At 42.4% G+C, this 20,507-nt stretch overlaps 1 protein-coding gene across 3 annotated transcripts; it reads left to right on the top strand.

Moving 5' to 3' along the window:
- The first annotated feature begins 1,688 nt into the window (after window positions 1-1,688).
- Window positions 1,689-18,495, top strand: LOC116390700 (tumor necrosis factor receptor superfamily member 19). Of its 3 annotated transcripts, none has more exons than XM_031860631.1 (10): window positions 1,693-1,861; window positions 2,930-3,018; window positions 3,703-3,816; window positions 9,649-9,827; window positions 9,970-10,055; window positions 14,666-14,830; window positions 16,019-16,213; window positions 16,342-16,444; window positions 16,999-17,264; window positions 17,777-18,495. In XM_031860631.1, exons 2-10 carry the CDS (start codon window positions 2,956-2,958, stop codon window positions 17,779-17,781), a joined length of 1,176 nt encoding a protein of 391 aa, XP_031716491.1. In that variant the 5' UTR covers window positions 1,693-1,861; window positions 2,930-2,955; the 3' UTR covers window positions 17,782-18,495. The 3 variants fall into 3 exon arrangements, with proteins under 3 accessions (XP_031716494.1, XP_031716491.1, XP_031716493.1); XM_031860633.1 differs by having other exon boundaries at window positions 1,699-1,861; window positions 16,019-16,147; XM_031860634.1 differs by lacking the exons at window positions 16,999-17,264; window positions 17,777-18,495 and having other exon boundaries at window positions 1,689-1,861; window positions 16,342-16,992.
- The last annotated feature ends 2,012 nt before the right edge of the window (window positions 18,496-20,507 follow it).

Below are 20,507 nucleotides of genomic sequence, written 5' to 3'. Positions count from 1 at the left end.
AAAACAAAAAAAACATTGTCACTACTTCCAGCAGCAGTACAGCTGAACTAATATACCATGACACCAACGTCCCAGTAGATGGAGACAACAGCAAAGCTTGAGTCTCCTGCTGTATGAGGGACAGGCTTTGCCTGCAGTACAATGCTCTCACAGCTAGTTGACTCCTATCACAGTGACATGCAGATCACTAGTCTACAGATGTAACCTCAACACGGTGGAAATTAATACATACAGTATACACATTAAAAGAAGAAATTAGAATATTATTATGTGACTGCTACAGTGTGAAATTGTTCTATGATTTCATAAAAAAAGAACAAAATAATTACGACACAGACTTTTAATTCAGAATTAATTAAATAATTAATAACATATTTCTGTCATGTTGCCTAAGACACATTAAGCATTTGGTGACTTGATATTCCACAATAGGCAAGAATGTAACAACTAATTACATTTGCAAAGTAGACACTGATTTCCTGGAATTGATATATACAACATGCCCAGACATGTACAGTAATTGGCCACTTTTGCAGCAGTGCTGAACTTTTGTCCTCTGTGTCTTTGCCTTGATGCAGACACACACCAGGTTTGCACACTGCACACTCTTCTTTTTTTTTTTGCCAGAGGTGGATATGATCATGTACATTTTTTGTCAACATGGCTTTTGTCAAATACGTTGAAGTTGCAACTCTCGTTGCCACAATCTCCACAAATGAAGTCATATCAACAAATGTTTTAGGAAAATTGAGACAATGTTAGAATTATCAGAAACTTAAATGTTTGTAGAAAGATTTAAGTTAGTTCAATATAATAATAATAATTGTGGCATTTTCTTGTACATTTAGATTTAAAGTATTTTTTGTAAATAAGTCTAAAACAAATCTAATTTGTATTATACAATGTAATAACATGTCGCGGTAAGTGGCCCAGCATTAGAAAATAAGTGCCTTTACATGCATGGAATGATTTGTATCCATGAATGAAGTGAAGTATCTAATTCCCAGCGTGCTTCCAACATGCAGACAAAATCAGTAACGTGACATTGAACCCTGCTCTTCACCAGCAGATGGGTTAACAAGTCAGCCGAGGCTCAGCCAATCCTGGAGCTCCCCACTGATGTCATGACATCTGCAGCTCATAGAGATGAAAGCTTCCCAATTAATTTAATGTCGACAACCTCCAAATAGACAGGCAGATTATACTTCAAACCAGCATCACATGACAAGAGGAGTCACGTTTCAAAAATAAAAGTTTGCATCTCTAAATGCTCTAAAACAGTTGTTCTGTGTAGCTATTGGTTCAGTCACTTAAAGTAGTAAATGTGAAGTTAAACTTGTAAGTGGGGACCGGCAGGGACACTGAAGGACCATCAGATGTCCCCAGACCACAGTTTTCTGAGCCTCTTCGCTGGTGCTCAACATTCAGAAGACTGACTGCACTAAAACAGCCATTAAATAAACCACATACACACACACACACACACACTGGGGAGGGAGAAAGTCGTCATCTTCCTCTTCGACATTTGTTAGACCAACCTACTTCATCATTTCCATCGACTCATTATAAACCAGCTTAAAGAAAAACGCTGTTATTGATCACACTTCGCTGAGTTGTGTGTTTGGCCCTCCGTGGGATCTTGTCTTTGATGTAGTGCAGGCTGATCGCAGATCAGATACACGCGCTTCAGGTCAATAAAGCCACCCCCCCTCCTCCTCCTCCTCCTCTCCCCGCCTTTGATCTGGCCGCTGAAGTCCTCGAGCTGCCGCCGCCGCTGCTCTGTGTTGTGCTGAGGCTCGAGCTGCAGCGCTGACATGGTGAGCGGACCGGTGCGGGAAACACACCACCACACCTCTCACCGGTAAGCTTTTTGACTTTTCAGAACCAGTACTTTGAACAACAGGGTCTCTTTATTTTTAACAGGTAAGAAGCGCTTTTTAAAAGTTTTTAGACATCCACACGTAACGCGCAACGACATGGACCAAGCCTTTGGTGCATTTCAGAATAACGTTACAAGGCATACACCTCTAGTCTCTAACTTTATATTGCATGGATAGTATTATTATAGCGACACCAGAGAACACCGACGATGATGTCGCTTTAAAGTCACGAGTTGGTAAACTACAGTTTGCCGACTCTCAGTCGCTTTACACGTTAGCCTATTGCACGGATATTTTAATGATTTTTGGGGACATGGTGGCAATATTATAGGTTTTTGAGACTTTAAGACATTTATATGTAATGGTGCCATGAGAGAGTCTTCCTCATTTAAAGCTGTGGAAGCTGTCTGAGCTTTAAAGTGCCGAAACGTCTCAGCTCCGGATGTGACTTTAATTCAAACAGCATCAATTTGCTGCAACCCTGCTACAATTTGCACGTGCGTGTGGTGATTTTCTAAAGTAGTACTATACAACATATAATGCTTTGTTTTACAAATATTTGGTTTTAAATGTGTTTAACCTCCCCCAAGTCCAATTTTCCTTTTACTGTAGCCTTAATATTGAAAATGTCATCTTATTAGTATCATATGTATAGATGGTTATAAGTCTTCATCCGAGCTACGTTGATGTTTACAGTGAGTGGAATAGCATAACCCACGACTCAGTGTTTTGATGACATCCAAATGGAAATATATAAGATGTGTTGCGCATCATTTTATTGACATTTTCCTAAACTTCAGACTGACATGTTTGATGTCTTTGGAAACTTTTGTATTGAGGATAGTATTGACTGAGTCATCAGTCAGTGAGGTTTAAGAGGTTAAACAAACAGGAACATGCCTGTATTGGTGGTAATAATCAAAACAAACAAATCGTTTTATCTTAAAAAAGTTGACCCAACCAAATATAGTTATTAAGCGTGTATTATAGAGAGGAGACGATATAATAATATACTTAATCTCAGTCTTCTGATGTGTCCTTTTTTTCAGCTGCAGGCAACAAGTGGCTCATCAAAATGGTCTGGATTCTTCACCATACCTTCTCACTACTAACGGTGCAGCTCATATATTCAACTCTGGTAAGCGAGTACATGATCTGCTCTATTTCATTTTCACTTCTACTCAGTTTTATTTTAGTGTAAAAGTTTATTTCTGACCTATATGATACAGTGGGTCAACAAAAAAAAAAAACTTAACTCAAGTTCCACATACATAAATAATAAAAAAAAAAAAAACAAGAAAAAAAAATTCTCCATGAAAACTGAGCAAACCCCAACTTATGGGGTGAAAATTCTCCAAAAGTGAGCTGCAGATGCTACAAACTATTAGTTTTTTCACAAACTTGCACACATGAACTTGAGCATGCCAGTGTTTAAAAGGTTCACACTGTGGGATCTGTGGAGTCTGTGCTGGCGACACTCTGACAATGTTGAGTATCATTTTACTTTTGTGCGCTGCATTGTCCCGATTGTGTTCGCTATCTGTTCTCATCTCTGGTTTTGGCAATCCCGGTATTGTTGCTTTGGGACTTCGATTCTGCTGCGGTTTACCCACGGGGCTCATTAAAGTTTCATCTTATCTCATCCCACTAGTATCAGACTTGTTCTCAAGGTAGAGTCAAAGGCAGGGGTTGATCCCCTTTAACAACTTGAAGAGAGATTATGTTGCACAGCTGTTGATTCAGTCTGCTTTTTTTCTGTTCTAGATGAAAAGTGGTGATGTACAAGAATCTCTAACTTTCACTAAATGACTGTCCTCCTCAGATTCCTGTGAGGGCCGAGGAGCAGACCAGAGAATGCAGAGAACAGGAGTACAGGGACCGCTTTGGGAACTGTAAACCCTGCAAGCAGTGTGATGCGGGACAGGAGCTATCAAAGGTTGGAGCAAAATAGTTTTGGACTTATTGTGTTTTTATTATCTTACATGAATTAAATGTAGTTTAAAAACAAGAGAAGGTCTGTCTGAAGTTCTGTGCTCATTCAGGAGCATTTCCCGTACAGCCACTAAAAGTAAAACATATGTAGCAGCACAAGGGATCCTTAACAGGTCTGTTGAATCGACTTCCTTAAACTGAAGAGAAGTGGAATGGATTATTCCTGCGGTAACAAACAAAAACTCTGAAACCGTTAGGTTCATGAAAAGAATGGATATCACTGTTTAGAAAAGTGTATCTCATCCAGGGAACCAACATTATTTATTACTTCCTCTCTTTCATGCAGAGAACAGCCAAGCCGTTATTAGCTTTTGTAAAACACCGACCCCTCTTTAATCAGTCACACCCATGCTTTTGACCTTCTGCAGCTGAATGGCTTCCATTGTTTTTCCCCATTGCACCCGGTCCAACTTATTGTCTTCACTGTTTGAAGCAAGCCATGCCTAAGCTTGCTGCTCTGTCGACTGGGAATACAGCTTTTTCCAGCACCTTAGCCACAGCTTTTTGTGTGCTTTGTACAAACAGGCCTCTATGGTGCTCGCTAAGACTTTCCTCTGGCAGGCAGTCGCCGTGCACCTCCTTTTGCAAGTGTAGGCATTGACGGACAGGTGAGCGAAGTGTAATAACTGAATGAGTTTGTGGCAGGCAAACATATTATTATTAAGAAACCCTTTTCACATTTTTGATTGATTTAACTGTAACTATGGTACACAACAAAAGCTGTTTAAAGGTTAAGGACCCAGCAGCCACATTGCCTCTGCAGTATCAAAAAAGGCGTGATTGATTGCACTTTTGAACACAAGTTAAATTATACTGGAGGTAAGTTAAACAGTAAGTTGAACAGTATAAACCAATTTGGCAGATTTCTTCTCCTTTTTTAAAGTTTAAAGGCACACACACACACAAAAGGAGGAATCACCAAAATGTAAAATGTCTGATTGGAACCTGGTGTTACTCCCACAGTGATTGACGGGTCTTTCAATACGTTTTAAGTAATGCACAGATCAACAACCACTATGACACCCCATTCATATCGACAGTGGTAGACTAAATATTTGAGACACACTTCAGTGTAATGCGATACAGTTCAACAGCCCACAAAACGACCATGAAGTTGAACCAAAACAGTTTAAAGAATGCTGAACATTATAACCTTCGTAAAGGTCCGATCTACAGCAGGGCTGTTGTATCAGACTAGCTGAGGGTACCTCATAAACTAGCAACTGAATGCACGTTAGGATATACCTGCTGTTTATATAGTTGAAAGATCTTGATGGGCCTAAGAAAACAAGAAAAGACTGGAAGCTAAATGGCTTTAGTAGTACATTTTGACAACCTAGTTTCAGTAACGCATACGTTTACATTAATAAAATGTCAGCTTTGAGTATTCCATAAATAAAAAGGCGGGTAACCTGACTTTACTCCTCTACATCTTTGAGTACTGGTGAAAAAAAAAACCTTGACATCTGTTGCACACATGCATTTAAGTCCAGTTGCCTTTAATCTCAGTGCACACAGACATGCACTCTGTGGTTGGTAATGCGCTTCAGTAGTCCTCGTGTTCCTCCTGCCAGCTCAACAGGCCTGAATGCTGCGAGCCACCCCGGGGTCCTGGTTAATAATTGGCTGCCTCATTCTTTCTCTGAAGGTAGCGGGATGCCGGCTCTCACAGTGGCGACCCCAGGCCTGCACTCAGAGAAAGTTTCCCAGAGATACAACTTCTGATCTGAGTGCTGCGTAACCAAGACAATCTGTCCGTATTCTGAAAGGCATGGCTGGACGTTGGGAGGGAAGCAGACTTTTGGAGTCACTCTGTGCAGCTGCCATAGAGATCCCAGAGGAATGTGCCCCAGTTTGCTCTGGAAGTTTGCCTCTGGAAGCCGCTCTTAGGCAAGCTGACAAACATCAATTAGCCCCTTCACACCAACTGTAGCGAAAAGAACCACCCACACAGAGGGAACGTCCATTAAAACCAGTTGTTCTTTTTTACAGACATATTTCATTCTAGGTTTCATTCATAGTAAGTTGCCTCGTCTCTTGTGTTGTCGAGGATGAAGAAGAAGGAGGGAATTGCCTTCCAGTACATGCTGGAAAACTGCCAGTGGCAAATGAAAAAAAAAGAGGCAGGAACACAACTTTGATGTGTCGACGTCTTGTAGTATGTAGCAAGAGTGTAACATTTCCTTCAGCCACGATCACAGGGCAAAGGGGTTACTGCTGGCTAACGAGAGAGACAATGGAGGGGTCAAAATCAGAGTTGCTGCTGCGCTATAGTGTCTAAAGAACCCAGGCAGTAAAAAGTGTAATAGAGAGAGGGAAACAAAAAGAGCAAGAGTGTGTTTTGTCCCAGACTGAACACAGCTTTAACTAGCATGCATTGTTTTCAGCGCTGTTTCATTACCAGATCAGATGACTGGCCGCCCCCCTTCTGATTCCCTCCTAATCTCAGAAATATCTCTCCGTCTGAACATGCTTCAGGTCCCAGCCAGCTCTCCTCTCTCTTATGCCGCTCCCCTCCCCTCCACGCTGCTGTTATGCTTGGCAGTCTCAGCCAAACTAGATCAGGAGATAGGAGGGAAATGGGATGTTAAGCATCTTCTTTTTTTTTGTTTTTGGGATGACTTTGACGTTAATATTTTTTTCTTCACAACATCCGTTGTAGTTTTCTTCCCAAATATGTAGTTTTATCCCATCCATTTGAATAAATATGTTTTTTTGGAGTTATGTATAGGAAAAAGCATATATATTGTGCTTTCATATAATAACATAAACATCGCCGATCACCACGGAGTATTGTCTTCCTCTCAGCTGCTGAACTAGGCTCAGTCAGTGCAGGATGTCGGCTCTGCACCGCTTTGTAAGCAGGGATGAAAGAACAAAGAGATCCCTCCTCGCTGATCTGTGCTGCCCGGATCAAAGAGGCAGAAGTTGGCTCTCGTTTGCTTTTGTTTCAGCGCTCTGACCTGCTCGTGTCTACGTGGCATCAGCCCCCATCCTGCCATGTGGTGCCCCACAGGCAGAGCTTGTGCCAGTGCTTGGGTTAGAGGAGACGAATCATCGCCGGGACCCTTCCTTCATGTGGAAGTGGGTCACAGGACTTCTGTGAGGTGCCCTGCAGTGGCCGGGCCTGCAGCCCTTTCTTAAGGACTAGTATTACGGTTGAGTGCCGTGGTAGTTTTCCAGCCTCCCCTGGCTCAGTCTGAGCTTCTTTCCCCTCAGACAGGCAACAGTGGGCGGCCGACTCTTCTTTATTCCGCCTTTCCCCTTTTTATCACTCATCAGCCACCCCCTTTCTGTTTCTCGCTCTTTCTGTCTCTTCCCCCCCCCCCCACACCTCCACTGTTCCCTGCTCTGCTGGAGAGCAAGGCCTTTTATGGAGAGCTCATAACAACAGCTGCAATAGTCCAGCCCTAGCTTGTCCACCTCGGGCCAGGCACTGGCCCAAAGGGTTCAATGTCAGGCCTCACATGTGTTTGGCTGGAAGGGCTGAAATCCTCATCTTCTGTCCCGACTCTGTGGTGCCATCGCACGATCGCATCTTTGCCTTTCCCTTTTTATTTCTTGCCAGCCTGCTTCCCCAAAACCCAACCCCCATATCAGACTCTCGTGCCCACATTCCAGCAGGACTGCATGCCCCGGTGGTGAAATGGGACACAGGCGATGAGAGAAGCCCTGTTTGGAGCTGGCCTTCACTTTAATGATATATGAGCCCCCCCCCCCCCCGTCTATCCTTCTGGCTTTGGATTGCAGTGTGGCCACGCTGGACAACAGGAGGGCAGCTGCTATGGAGCTGATAATGAATGATCAATGTATGATGTCATCCCTGCAGGGTCTTTTCACTCAGATATTACAGTACAGCAGTGGCGGGCCGTGCATTTTATACCTAGGCCTTCACTGCTGTCCTGCAGCTAAAATACCACATTATAACCACATGATGGCGTCACAGCTATTATTCGTTTTTAAGGCTGTAACTATATACGTATTCGTATTAAACCGTTCGGTACGAGGCTTACAATACCTTTGAATAATAGTAGAGGATTTGGAAAATGCAGAAGCTTAAATTCAGGAAAATATAATGTTTTCTGTGCTCATGTAGGACAGTGGTTCTCAGCTGGTCTGGCTATGGGACCCACCATCATTCCTTAATGACAAGCCGCGGCCCAGAGAGTTTGTCTTATGATTTTACTTTCACAACTAAAACATTAGACGTACTGCTCTGCAATGTCTTTCCTCTTCTCAGCACCCTGTGTCACGGTGTGTGGTACATCTCACTCGAGTCAGGAAACTTGTCAGAATGCCCATATTTGATTGGCTGAGCTGCATCACGTGATGTGATTCACAACGCCGACTAAGCCTCTGCTGTTAAGTTTCGTTTCACGATAGTCACGTGCTCGCCCACTGACCAATCACAGCACACGCTGTACCTCACTGCAGAGCTGCACATGGAAACTGAGCTGCACGTAATGCTGACGTAGCTATAGGCCGGCTAGCAGACACGTCAAAGAATACGCCCAACATGTCAAACTAAAGATCTGATTGGTTGAAGACTATGACAATCAACAATATCGTCCCCATTCACTTAAACTGCACATGGATGCATGTGTGAGTCTGCAGGCCTCTGCCTCTGTTCTTACCTAGAGACACAGAGGTGAAATCTGATTGGATAAAAGCTCTACTTAAAACAAGCTGCACTGGAAGCAGAGCACCTGAGGAAGACAGTAGCTGTGCAATGAGAAAATAAGATAATGGGAAAAATATGTTTATAAATTATAATACATGTAGTGTATTTAAGAAAAATATTAAATTATAAAATAGATATAGCTTCTGATTCTGTTTAGGCCAGCAGAGAAGGCCTTGCAGGCCCTGACGGCCCGCCACTGCAGTACAGTAATATCAGCTGTCATGTAAATGTCAGTTAGTCATTGAGGTCACCAGTCTTTCAACATAACTTTTAGGGGTGTGACAGAGAACCAATTAGGAAAGACATCGGCAATACATAATTACATTATTAATACATTTGGGGTTCATTTTAGTGTTGATATTTGGTTCCTTTCACCGTAAGTTATAAATGTGAAAAAGAGTTAATGCGACTGGGAAATACCGATAACTCATACAAACAAACACGATACATATGTTATATTCTATCCAGACTATATATTTTAGTCAAAGAAAACAATAAAAAGTTTTTTGTTTTTTTTAAACTATCTTTTATTTTTGCTCGTTTCAGGTGAACAAATCATCAAAAGAAGGTTCGGCATTAGATCAGTCACACGGTAGTAGGAAGCTGTGCTTTTTAAGTGCACTTTTCAATTGTTGACAAAAAGAGTATTCATCTCATTTTCTCCATATACCCCTCCATAATCCTTGCCCCCTCACTGAAGCCTTTCCTTCGCCTGCCAGCCTCTCAATCAACGGGACTCTCACGGAGTCTGCTCAGAGAGGGAGTCGCACAAAAAAACGCAGCAATAAACTTGCAATAATACAACAGTGGGTGTCCCCTGGGGCCTTTATCATTCAAATGCCTGGCCTTTCTGGGTCTTGCAGCGGAAGGCCGCTCATTCATGCTAAGAGAGTCAGGGAGATTATTGCCAGTGTAAGATGGACTCTCAAAAGAAGGCAGGCCATTGTTGTTGTTTGATCCCGCGGGCCAAGATCATTCTTTAATTCCAGACCCCCGGTAGTCCGCATTCAAGCCCTTCTTTTCACCAGCTGCACAGCTCTCCAAACCACCGACCCCACCTCTTAACCGGTGTATTCCTCCTGTTAATCCCCCCAGGAATGTGGCTTTGGTTATGGAGAGGATGCCCGGTGCGTGTCCTGCCGGAGCAGTCGTTTCAAGGAGGACCGGAGCCTGCAGAAGTGCAAGCCCTGCCTGGACTGTGGACTCATCAACCGCTTCCAGAAGGGCAACTGTTCCACCACCAGCAACGCCGTGTGTGGCGACTGTCTGCCGGGGTAAGAGGACAGACACATATCGCCACCGGACAGTTGTTTACAATAATAGTCGGATATGTAATACCTTTAATATGTAACAACACTATGAACTGAGTTTGTGCATGTTTGAACATTAAAACGTGTAATTTTGTGTCTTCAACAGATATTACAGGAAGACAAAATTAAGTGGTTTTCAGGACATGGAGTGTATACCCTGTGGGGACCCTCCGCCTCCTTATGAGCCTCACTGTAAGCACCTTTACGTTCTTTTACCTCTTCTAACAGTTGGCCTGACATCAGTGGGACATTCTGTTAAAATGTTCCCATGAATACAGGCTATTCATCCCAGCCCACAATAGGCCATGTTTTAAGATGAAACAAGCGGGGATACAATAGTCTAAGAGCAAACATCAGCGGCTACAGCACACTATTAAACTCATAGCCCAATGCTATCAGAACCAAAAGCCAGGTTGCAGTGCCACAACAAAGCCTGCGCACACACACGCACACAAAACATGCCAGCACAAGGCCTTTGGTGTAATCAGAACTACAGACTATAAAGGGTGGAGCAAGCCATAGTTCATTCACTAAGTCTCACGGAGTCAAGCAGCAATGCTGTATGTGCAAATAAATGCTTGGATTTACAAGCTGAGCAGTTGAAAAGCTGAAATGGATACCACTAACATAACACTGGATTATGATGGCTCAGAATGTCACTCGTTTTTGGCAATGAGTTTGGATGAAATGAGCCGACTTCCTCGAACAATACTTCTATTGATATTTCTAGACAAAACATGTCTCAATAGTATTAGTTTTAGCACCAGAGTAAACACCATAGGGAGTGTGCTGGTTCAAGCAGCACAACTGATTTCCTTTTAGTACAAACCCCCAGTATCGATAATATTAATATTAGTATCATACTATCCGTTATGCAAAAAGGAGAGAGGAAGTGTTTTATAGCATTTTTCACAAAGCAGGACTCACATTCCAGATGGCTACAAATCCAATTAGCGCCCGTCTTCCGGCCATTAGAAGTCGTTAAGCACAACCTTATGATTCCAGGTTTCCACATATAAAACCAACAGGCGAGTGAACTTGTACCTTTTGGTAGTTGAGTGTGACTTCCTGCTGCTGGAGGAGGCTGCAGCTGTTTCTGAGGAGACTTGTTTGGCAGCATGAGCATCAGAGCGGTCCCAGCCAGGGTTAGCCCCCCCCCCCCCCCCCCGCGTTAAATACATGGAGACAGCTCTGGGATATCAGACAACTAAAAATGTAAAGAATCCGATTCCATCCGACCATCCACTGTTAGTTTGATTTTTTTTGTGTGTACATTGTTGTGCGATGAACGCCGGCCTTGAGACAGCGGACCACCCTCTGTCTGCTCATTTGGTCCATCTGTGCAGCTTCCCGTTTTGATACTAGAGGAGGCCTGCGAAACAAAATGGCCATTGTATCTGAGAACATAGCTGGTAGTTACTCGGTCCTGCAGGGACTCTCCCCGTGGATCATTTCCAAATGCTTGAGAGTCCTGCTCCCTCCCTCCAGTGTTATCTTGAGGAGGGTGGTGAAAACTTGAAGGGCAGAACATTCTAATAGGCCACACTGGCCCGGGGCTACGGTGCATCTGTGCAGGGGAGGCAGTCGCCGTCTGTGGAGGACTGTCAATTTTACAACCCCCCCCCTTTCCTCTCCTCCCTTTCCCCCAGTGGCTTTTTGGAACCGAGGGGAAAAGGAGATTGTGTTTTATGGATTCCTTCAGCCTCTTTAATGTGTTTCATCTGCTAGGAGTTCTACAGTGTCACGGTAGATCTAGGAGAGCTGACTGGACCATGCTGTCACACACACACACAGGCGTGCAGACAGATGTCGCTTGTGCTGACGAACCCACAGAAATAATATCACCTGACTCAGCAGTTTCACTAGGCTTTGCAGAAGATTTTATTGTCTTTTGGCACGTTGTTTCGGTTTCACGGCCCGCAGTTTAAATGTTTTGGTTCACCTTCTCTGATAAATTGTCCTTATTACTATTTCCAACTGGATCTACCACAAGGTAGACGGCCAGTTCATCCTTCAAAGAGAAACAGTGGTGTGAGTTTAAAGTGCAGCCACAAAACATCAGTTATATTTCATCCAGGATTTCCCTTCTTTTCAAGACATTCAGTTATTTGCTGCTTATCCTTTTTTTGCATGCAACTAAAAGAGATCGTGACCATAATCCAGTAAACCTCTGTCCTAGTTACTTGAAGAAAACATAATCTGTCTTCACTCGTGCAGCGAGCTCACTGACTTCAAAGGTTCATGCAACCAGTTCTCACCACAGACGGCAAGAAAACACATCAGGCTGGCGGGGCACAGCAAACATTCCTAACTACGATTGCCTGCCAGCGATTCAAACTACAGCCTTTCAATTTGTCTCATACTCAGATGTCAGCAGCTGGAATGACGATCTGATCGCGGATCAGTTTATCCTCACTGCTGTTCCTAATGGAATTATCATGCAAATACCAAACCACAACCTCACAGCAATGATGGTGTGTTTATATGATGATCATAAAATGTTTTATCACAAACGCAACACCTTGGGAGTCATGACATTATAAATCATTTCTAGCGGACGTATCCAGATTCTCTATTAAATTATGATTTAATACGTTGTCTGCTGTACCTCGTTTAATAATACTGCCAAAAAATGCACTAAACATTCAGAGAGAGCTTCTGTTTAGAATATATTTGCAACTAGAGTAAAGTTCTTGGCATAAATTCAAGTTTGAACCTTTTTAAATGTCTTTGCATTAAACAGAATAAGAATCAAATGTTTATTTTCTCCTTTCTGGTATTCAGAGTTCTGCGTACAGAACGGATCAGTTCTCCTAAAGAACCTCCTTAAAAAGAGTTTGTACTGAAGTCAAAGATCCCTCTGAGGTGTAGAGAGGTGCTCCTTTTTATTTGGAGTATGCGGCGTCCCATTAAGTGAACAGGCAGGGAGTGTATGACAGGCTGCGGTTTATTGGTCTGGTTTGTGAGGAGATAATATCAGCAGGTGAGGCCTCTTCAATGGACCAGTGTTTATCTGTGTGTGCTGCAGCTGCTCTGATAACGGGCTGCTTTGTGTTGATGCTCACCTTGACAGTGAAGACCAAATGCAAACACAATGGTTAGAATGTATTTACAGATTAGCAATACAGTGCAGTGCCTTTGTTTATGACCATTATTATGGTAATCCCTGCCATGACAATTCATTATGAGTCTCAGACGTGAAGATGAAATATGGTGTTACACTGTGTCCTTGTGAGGTATTTAACATTGTTTGTGGTAATACATTTATTTTTTACATACAGCGTAATATTTTTAAATGTGAGAAGGTGCCTCTGTGTCTAAATACAAATGCTCTTATGTAAACTGTAAATGATTGAGAGCAGTTGCAGTGATTTTAGGATCTGTAGTAGTTGCCGATATGTTTAAATGACAAGTTCTAAGTCATGTTTTTTGACATTATGTGCTTTGTGCTTATTTAAAAATGCCCTTTTATTTTGCTCTCTGGGTCAAACTAAGCTACTAAGTGCTGCTTTGAGGGTTTTTTTTCTTCCCTTAGAAGGAATGTTAAAATACCCGTATCCCCTATCTGGCTGAATAAAACAACTGCCCAAAGCTGAAGTCGTGTTTACAGGACTTACAGGGCGTAACAAAGAGCTCTTGGATGTGAAAAGGTGGAAACCAGTTCCCTTTATGATTAATGTGCTGAAAAGCAAACAGCAGGGCTCACTGAAAAAAGATTTTCTCAAACAAAAAGCCATTCATTATATTTGCCATATTCATCAACAATCTCTCACAACTTCTTTTCTTGCCCCACACATTGTTAACTGCTCTGTCTGCTTCACAGTGTCAGACCAGCATACCTTTAATGTTTCCTCTGCCATCATACAGACAGTGATCAGGTATTATTTGATTTGCTGGTAATAATCACAGACAGTTATGTTCAGCTACATGAGCTCAGAGAGAAATGTCACTCAACTAGAGACTTCAGGTGTGCTGCTGTTTCTTCTCCTCTCTTTACGTCTGACTTAGTGCTCGAAAGGATAATTACACGAAGCAGATGACAATTTTTTTTTAAACAAGAGTGCCAGTTCATCTGTCTTACGTTGATATTAAACCCCAATGTTCTGTGTTTGTGGTAACGTGTGTGATGAGCAGCGTTCTTGAAGCCGAAAGTCTCTACATGAGTGTGTAAAGGGTCCTGAAGGCGGAGCCAACCGGGATATCACGTTTCCCCCTCGGGGCAGGATGAGAACTCAGTCATGAAATCAGTGCATGTGCGACAGAAGTGTAAAAACAAACCCGCTTACACACTAATATCTGAACCATTGCAGGAGCCTGACTAGGATGTCTGCCTCTTGACTTCAGGGCTGTGTGACTGGCATGTGAGGGAGAGCCTGGGGGTGTGGGGGGGGGGGGGGGGGGGGGGGGTCTGTAAATCATCTTCTGTGGGGAAGCGAGACAGAGGCAGATAAAGGGCGAACCCACCACAGGCGTTTTCTCTTTGAACTCCTCTGCGTATTTCATTAGGCTTAAGCAAAGGGGCGACTGGCTCGAGGCGCAAGGGAAATAATTAGTCTCACGTTACCCGATTCTGATTGGCTGAGGAGCGTCGGATAACGTGAAGTAGCGGCTCCTCGTCATGTGTTATCCAATAACTGCTATTTTGAGAGATAGGGTGTTTGTGTGTTTGCTCAGAAACACTCATCACCTTGAAATAAGGTGCATATATACGCTGCCATGTGGTCAATCAAAGACTGAATGGACATTTTACACCCTGCGGTTCAGCCGTATTTCACCTTCATCTCCCTCCGTCTTCCTCACAGGCAGCGGGCGTGTGAACCTGGTGCCGCTGCCCTCGGTGGTGACCAGCCCGCGGGACATGGCCCTGGCCGCGGTCATCTGCAGCGCTCTGGCCACCGTGCTGCTGGCCCTGCTGGTCCTGTGTGTTATCTACTGCAAGAGACAGCTGCTGGAGAAGAAGCCCAGTGGTGAGTCACTTCTGCACGTGTGCATGGCTGAAAAAGAGTTTTCAGAATCAGGGCCGTGTGTTTAATAGATGCCAAGAAGAGCAGGAGCTTGAGGGGATTCTTCAAAACAATTTACTAATGATTGGTGCTTTAAAAAAAAGAAGGTATGCAGTGCAATGCACAGGCCTTAAGGTGGATTCACATTCAAGAGCTAAATATGTGCATGTTAAAATATGAGTGCCACTTAAAGAGCCCTTAATAAGGTAAATGATGAGGAGTATTTATAGCTGGATGAGCGTGATTTCATCGCTCTTTTGTCAACAACACAAACAGAGTGCCAGTTCGTCTGTCAGATTTGATCACCAGTGTTAAGCCCTATTAAACCCTGATGTTGCATATTTGTAGTAACTTGTATAATGAGCAGCATTTCGGAGGCCAAAAGTGTTTTGAGTATGTGAAACGTCCCAGGGCAAAGAGTTAATGACATCACGTTTCCCCCGAAAGCTCGCCTGAAGGTAGAAGTTACTAAGGCGTTACCAGCTCTCTGTGTTTTTCTCACCGTGACGGTGTAAGGTGAATGCACAAGTTAAATGTTTTTCACTCAGTCCAAATATTCACCCCACCCTTTACCCAAGCTGCTTCCAAACGCTGACACTGTTGCTTTTTAAATGATACGAAAGAATTTTTATCGGCCTCGTGGACCCGAGGGTAGTGAGGCATTTCCCAACACACGAGAGAGAATGTATGTTTAGTCAGATAAACAGCACGAATGAAGCTGGGAGGATTTCACCTGACAGCAGCAATTACAAAAACACAAAAATCCAGTTATTACTAATAAGAATGAAGCATTTCTTCTGTAAAAGTAAAAGGGTACCAACTTCTATTAAGGCATGTTTTTATCAAGGGTTACATTTATGTGTCGTGGGTTGTGAAAAACCTCTTTGACTGTCCCTTCTGCTTGGTAATAAAGCAGTTATAAATGCTCGACAGCATTACAAAATACTTAAAAGGTTCTTCGGTCTGTCCAGTAAACCTGGCAACCCAAAAGTTATTCTTTTCCATGGCTTGTAACTGTTCTATTAAGCATCAGTAAACAATTTAATAACTATTAATAAAGCATTTATAAAGCTTTCATGCAGGATACAATATTATATTTCAAGTGGTATTAGTAGAAGTGCTGTGCTGAGACGTGGCTTGTTGTTTCCTCAGCTGCCTCTCTGAGGTCCCAGGATTGTCCCTACGGTGGTGCAGAGCTGTCCTGCCTGGACCCCCGCTGGCTCCAAGACCTTCCCCAGAGACCCTGCTGCCAGTGTCACCTGGGCCCCGGACAAACCTGTGGTAGGTTGTGGTTCCGACCGAAGACATTTTATGCAACAGCCGAAGCCGATCAAACAACTGATGAGTGTAAGGAAAGCATTGTATTCTAACTCCAGTGGTAAACTGTGTAGTGGGCCTCATCGTGCCTTTAGGAGGTGATGGCAGGTGGGTTTTTGTAAAGTTGTACATGTGTGTGTGTGTGTGTGTGTGTCCAGGTCCAGTCCACCTGATCCCGTCTCTGTGCTGTGATGAGAGCTGCAGTCTGGGCCGCAGCCTGGACAACAGTCCCTTCCAGTCCCAGATGAGCCTCAGCGACGGGTGAGGAATATGTGTATGCTCATTAACGCCTATATCTAAACTGCCTGGAAACACACGACTGCCAAAAATGTTCAGCCCGGAGGGAAATGACAACAAAACCCTGCAATGTTTGCATCACGCTGGGCTGACTGACCTTTACAGCCGGCTAGTAGGCAAACTCAACATTAACAACCCAACAAACACAATCACGTACACAACTGGATGCCTTTGCAAGGTAAATATAGTCACGGAGATGATTATTGTAGCTTAGCTGGTCCCAGCTGTGTAGAATATTATACTGTACCATAAATCACGTAAAGTAAGGAGCATAATCGTGTTCACACGCTGAGAGTAAAAGGAAGATCAGCTAACGCCTACACTCATGCTGGTAACAGCGTTCTCATTTCTCTTGCTATTCAAGGTGCTACAGACATCATTTAATGGGGTTAATTAGATTCTTTGAAGTGTTGTGAACACACCGAGGGCACTGTGCATAAAAGTGAAGCCACACTGGGTGTGGCTGTGAACAGTGATTTATGGTGATAACCACAGCTTTCTTTTATTATGCTCCCCAGAAATACACATCGGGATGGGGAGAGCATCCCGATGCAGCTGGGAGGACGTCCTGAGTCCCACTGCAAAGAGGCTGGTGGGATGAGAGGGAGTTTGGAGCCTGCAGAGTGTTCTGGGTGGCCTCAGTGCACCGCTGAACCTGCAGGGAGACTGGAGGTGGAAGAAGAGGATGGCGATGAAGAGGAGGGGTGCAAGCCAAGGGAGAATTCACCTGAGATGACCAGAAAGAGCTACAGTGAAGCTGTGACAGATGCATCAAGTCAGGAAGGTGAGGTGTCATATTACTCTCATGCAAAACACCGGAAACGTAAGATTAGATATTAATGAAGCGTGACTTCCTTTTACCAAATGGCACACACATTTCTACTGAGTTTGCTCATAACTCGCCTGGATATGAATCAGCTTTCCTCATGAATGTGTGTGTTAAGACACTCCCATGGCACTTCAAATTAGCTGCCTCAAAGCGAACTGATGAATGATCTTCGTATTATTTATTATTTAGTGTCAAGCAAAGGTATGTGAGAGCGAACTGCAAAGAAGAAAAGGCGCCCTCTCCCACTCAACAAAAGACTATTTATGAAATATTTAAAGTGATCTTTACGTTATACCATGACATTTTTTTACATACTGTGGCTTTAAGAACAGCTGGTCAAAGAAACAAGAGACACCACAACTTCTTTGATGTAGACTATCCTGCTTCTAGTCGGCCCCTGGTAGGCTCTAGATAGATTTGTTGCTAATCACTGTGTGTCTGTGATCCTCTCCCTGCTCTCTTTCCAGGATGACATGGATTTCTTTGGCTCGTGTTCCACCCTGGACTCAACAGCCGCGGCCAGATCCCGGATGAGATTACTCTCTAGTCCCCCCCCATACATATGAGCAGCAGCCACTCTCGCACCACCTCTTTGAAATGCCGCTGACCTCAGCGTCCCTTGTCAAGGGGTCCAAATAAAATATGTGCATAGTTACAAACAAAAGCACTGCTGAGGAAAATCAAAGCATGAGGGCAAAGGGGATAGAGATACACACACATGGACACCCACACTGAATGTGAACTCACTGGCCCAGAGGGTGAAATCGAATGAAGTTCAAACGTCGAGGAGTATCGACTTCTTACCGTCAATCACAGTGAATCAAAGTGAGCCTCTGCTCTGCCTTGAGAATGTCTTTCATATTTACATGTAGGAGAACATAAACTGTACCACTGACCGAGCAGGTGGTGTTATGAAGCTTTTGTGTGTAAAGGTAACAAATTTGAGGTGTGAAGAAAAATGTCAAATGGTATTATGTTGCACATCGAAGACAATCTTGATATGGAGCAAGTTAAAACAAGGAATGTCAAAGTGATAGATTTGTTGTAGATACTGTAAAATATTAAATAGGTCAATATTTTTGTAACAGACATGACTGACAATATGTTTGCTTTACTTCCCACAGTTATAGTGGTTGTGATTGGTCAGTTCCAAATATTGTTTTTGTAAATAAACCACTTGAACAAGTTTACAGACCCAGGAATTTATTTTCTCAGTTCTTTAATAAGTCTTTAAATCAAGCAATTTAGTATTGCAATTCCATAGGGTTGGGGGATTTATGTAAGACACAGTATAGTAAAGTCACAGTATAGTATTTACAAAAAGTCAGTATAGCATGTCGAAAAATTAATAGAATAGTATGTTGAAAAAGTCATCGTATAGCATGTTGTTTAAAAGTCACAGTATAGCATGTCGAAAAAAGTCACAGAATAGCATGTCGTAAAAAGTCATAGTATTTAGTAAAAAGTCAGATAATAGCATTTCATTATAAAAGTCATAGTATAGCATGTCGTAAAAAGTCACAGTATAGCATGTCGAAAAAGGTCACAGTATAGCATGTCGAAAAAGGTCACAGTATAGCATGTCGAAAAAAGTCATAGTATTTCGTAAAGTCAGATAATAGCATTTCATAATAAAAGTCATAGTATAGCATGTCGAAAAAAGTCACAGTATAGCATGTCGAAAAAAGTCATAGTATTTCGTAAAGTCAGATAATAGCATTTCATTATAAAAGTCATAGTGTAGCGTGTCGAAAAAGGTCACAGTATAGCATGTCGAAAAAAGTCACAGTATAGCATGTCGAAAAAAGTCATAGTATTTCATAAAGTCAGATAATAGCATTTCATGATAAAAGTCATAGTATAGCATGTCGAAAAAGGTCATAGTATAGCATGTCGAAAAAAGTCATAGTATTTCGTAAAAAGTCATAGTATAGCATGTYGAAAAAAGTCTATTTCGTAAAAAGTCAGATAATAGCATTTCATAATAAAAGTCATAGTATAGCATGTCGAAAAAAGTCAGTATAGCATGTCGAAAAAGGTCACAGTATAGCATGTCGAAAACAGTCAGTATTTCGTAAAAAGTCAGATAATAGCATTTCATAATAAAAGTCACAGTATAGCATGTCGAAAAAAGTCATAGTATTTCGTACAGTCAGATAATAGCATTTCATAATAAAAGTCATAGTATAGCATGTCGAAAAAAGTCATAGTATAGTACATCGAAAAAAACAGAAATTATAATACGATAGTATATGTCCAAAAAAAGTCACAGCACTCTCGAAAAAAGTCATGGTTTAATCATGGTCTTGAAAAAGTCAGTCATAAAAACGTCCAAGTATATAATCACAAAAAATAGTCATAGCATGTCAAAAAAGGTCAAGGTAAAAAAGTAATTAAAAAGTCATCGTATAGAATGAGAAAAAAGTTAATAAAAAAAAAATCATAGTTTGTCAAAAACAGTAAAAGTATACCAGTTGATAAAAACAATGAAAAAATCCTATTATATTAAAAAATGTCATTTTCAGAAATTTCCATGGAATACTATACCATCACTTTTTTATGGAATACTTTACTATGATTTCTTTAAAGTGATCTTCACTTCATACCATACCATGACATTTTTACATACTGTGGCTTTAAGAGCAGCTGGTCAAAGAAACAAGAGACACCACAACTTCTTTGATGTAGACAAGACTATCCTACTTTCAGCTGGCCCCTGGTAGGCTCCAGATAGATTTGTTACTAATCACTCTGTGGCTCGTGTTCCACCCTTCAACCACCCTGGACTCAACAAGAGCTGTTGACGGATCCCCTATCAGACTGCTTACTTGTCCTTGTCGTATTTTCTCAATTCTTGAATGAAATCATAAAATCAAGCGATTCAGCGATGCACTTCCAGAGTTGAGGGATTCATGTAATACAGATTTAAACAATACGTTTCACAATTAACTCTGTGGCTGATGTATCGTGACCTTTTTATCTGCAGTTTGGTTTAAGCTCCAAAAACACTGAATCTGTCCCGAACCCCAAACTGACATAATCCTGATGACATCATTGGAGTGTTTTTTCCTGGAAATTCAAAAAAGTGGTGCTCTTGAGGTCAGAGAGAGAGAAATTCAGCAAACACTCATCCTCCTCTTCCTCTTCCTCTTCCTCCTCCTCCTCCTCCTCCTCCTCCTCCTCCTCCTCCTCCTCCTC

This window comes from Anarrhichthys ocellatus, unplaced genomic scaffold (genome assembly GCF_004355925.1).
Source record: "Anarrhichthys ocellatus isolate YVR2014 unplaced genomic scaffold, GSC_Weel_1.0 scaffold24, whole genome shotgun sequence".
In the NCBI taxonomy this organism is placed as follows: Eukaryota; Metazoa; Chordata; class Actinopteri; order Perciformes; family Anarhichadidae; genus Anarrhichthys; species Anarrhichthys ocellatus.
This window is presented reverse-complemented; position numbering and strand designations above follow the sequence as displayed.

Coding starts and splice junctions, on each gene's coding strand:
- LOC116390700 (XM_031860631.1), top strand. CDS start 2,956: ATGGTCTGGATTCTTCACCATACCTTCTCACTACTAACGGTGCAGCTC. Junction 3,817..9,648: donor CGGGACAGGAGCTATCAAAG/GTTGGAGCAAAA, acceptor TAATCCCCCCAG/GAATGTGGCTTTGGTTATGG. Junction 14,831..16,018: donor GCTGGAGAAGAAGCCCAGTG/GTGAGTCACTTC, acceptor TTGTTTCCTCAG/CTGCCTCTCTGAGGTCCCAG.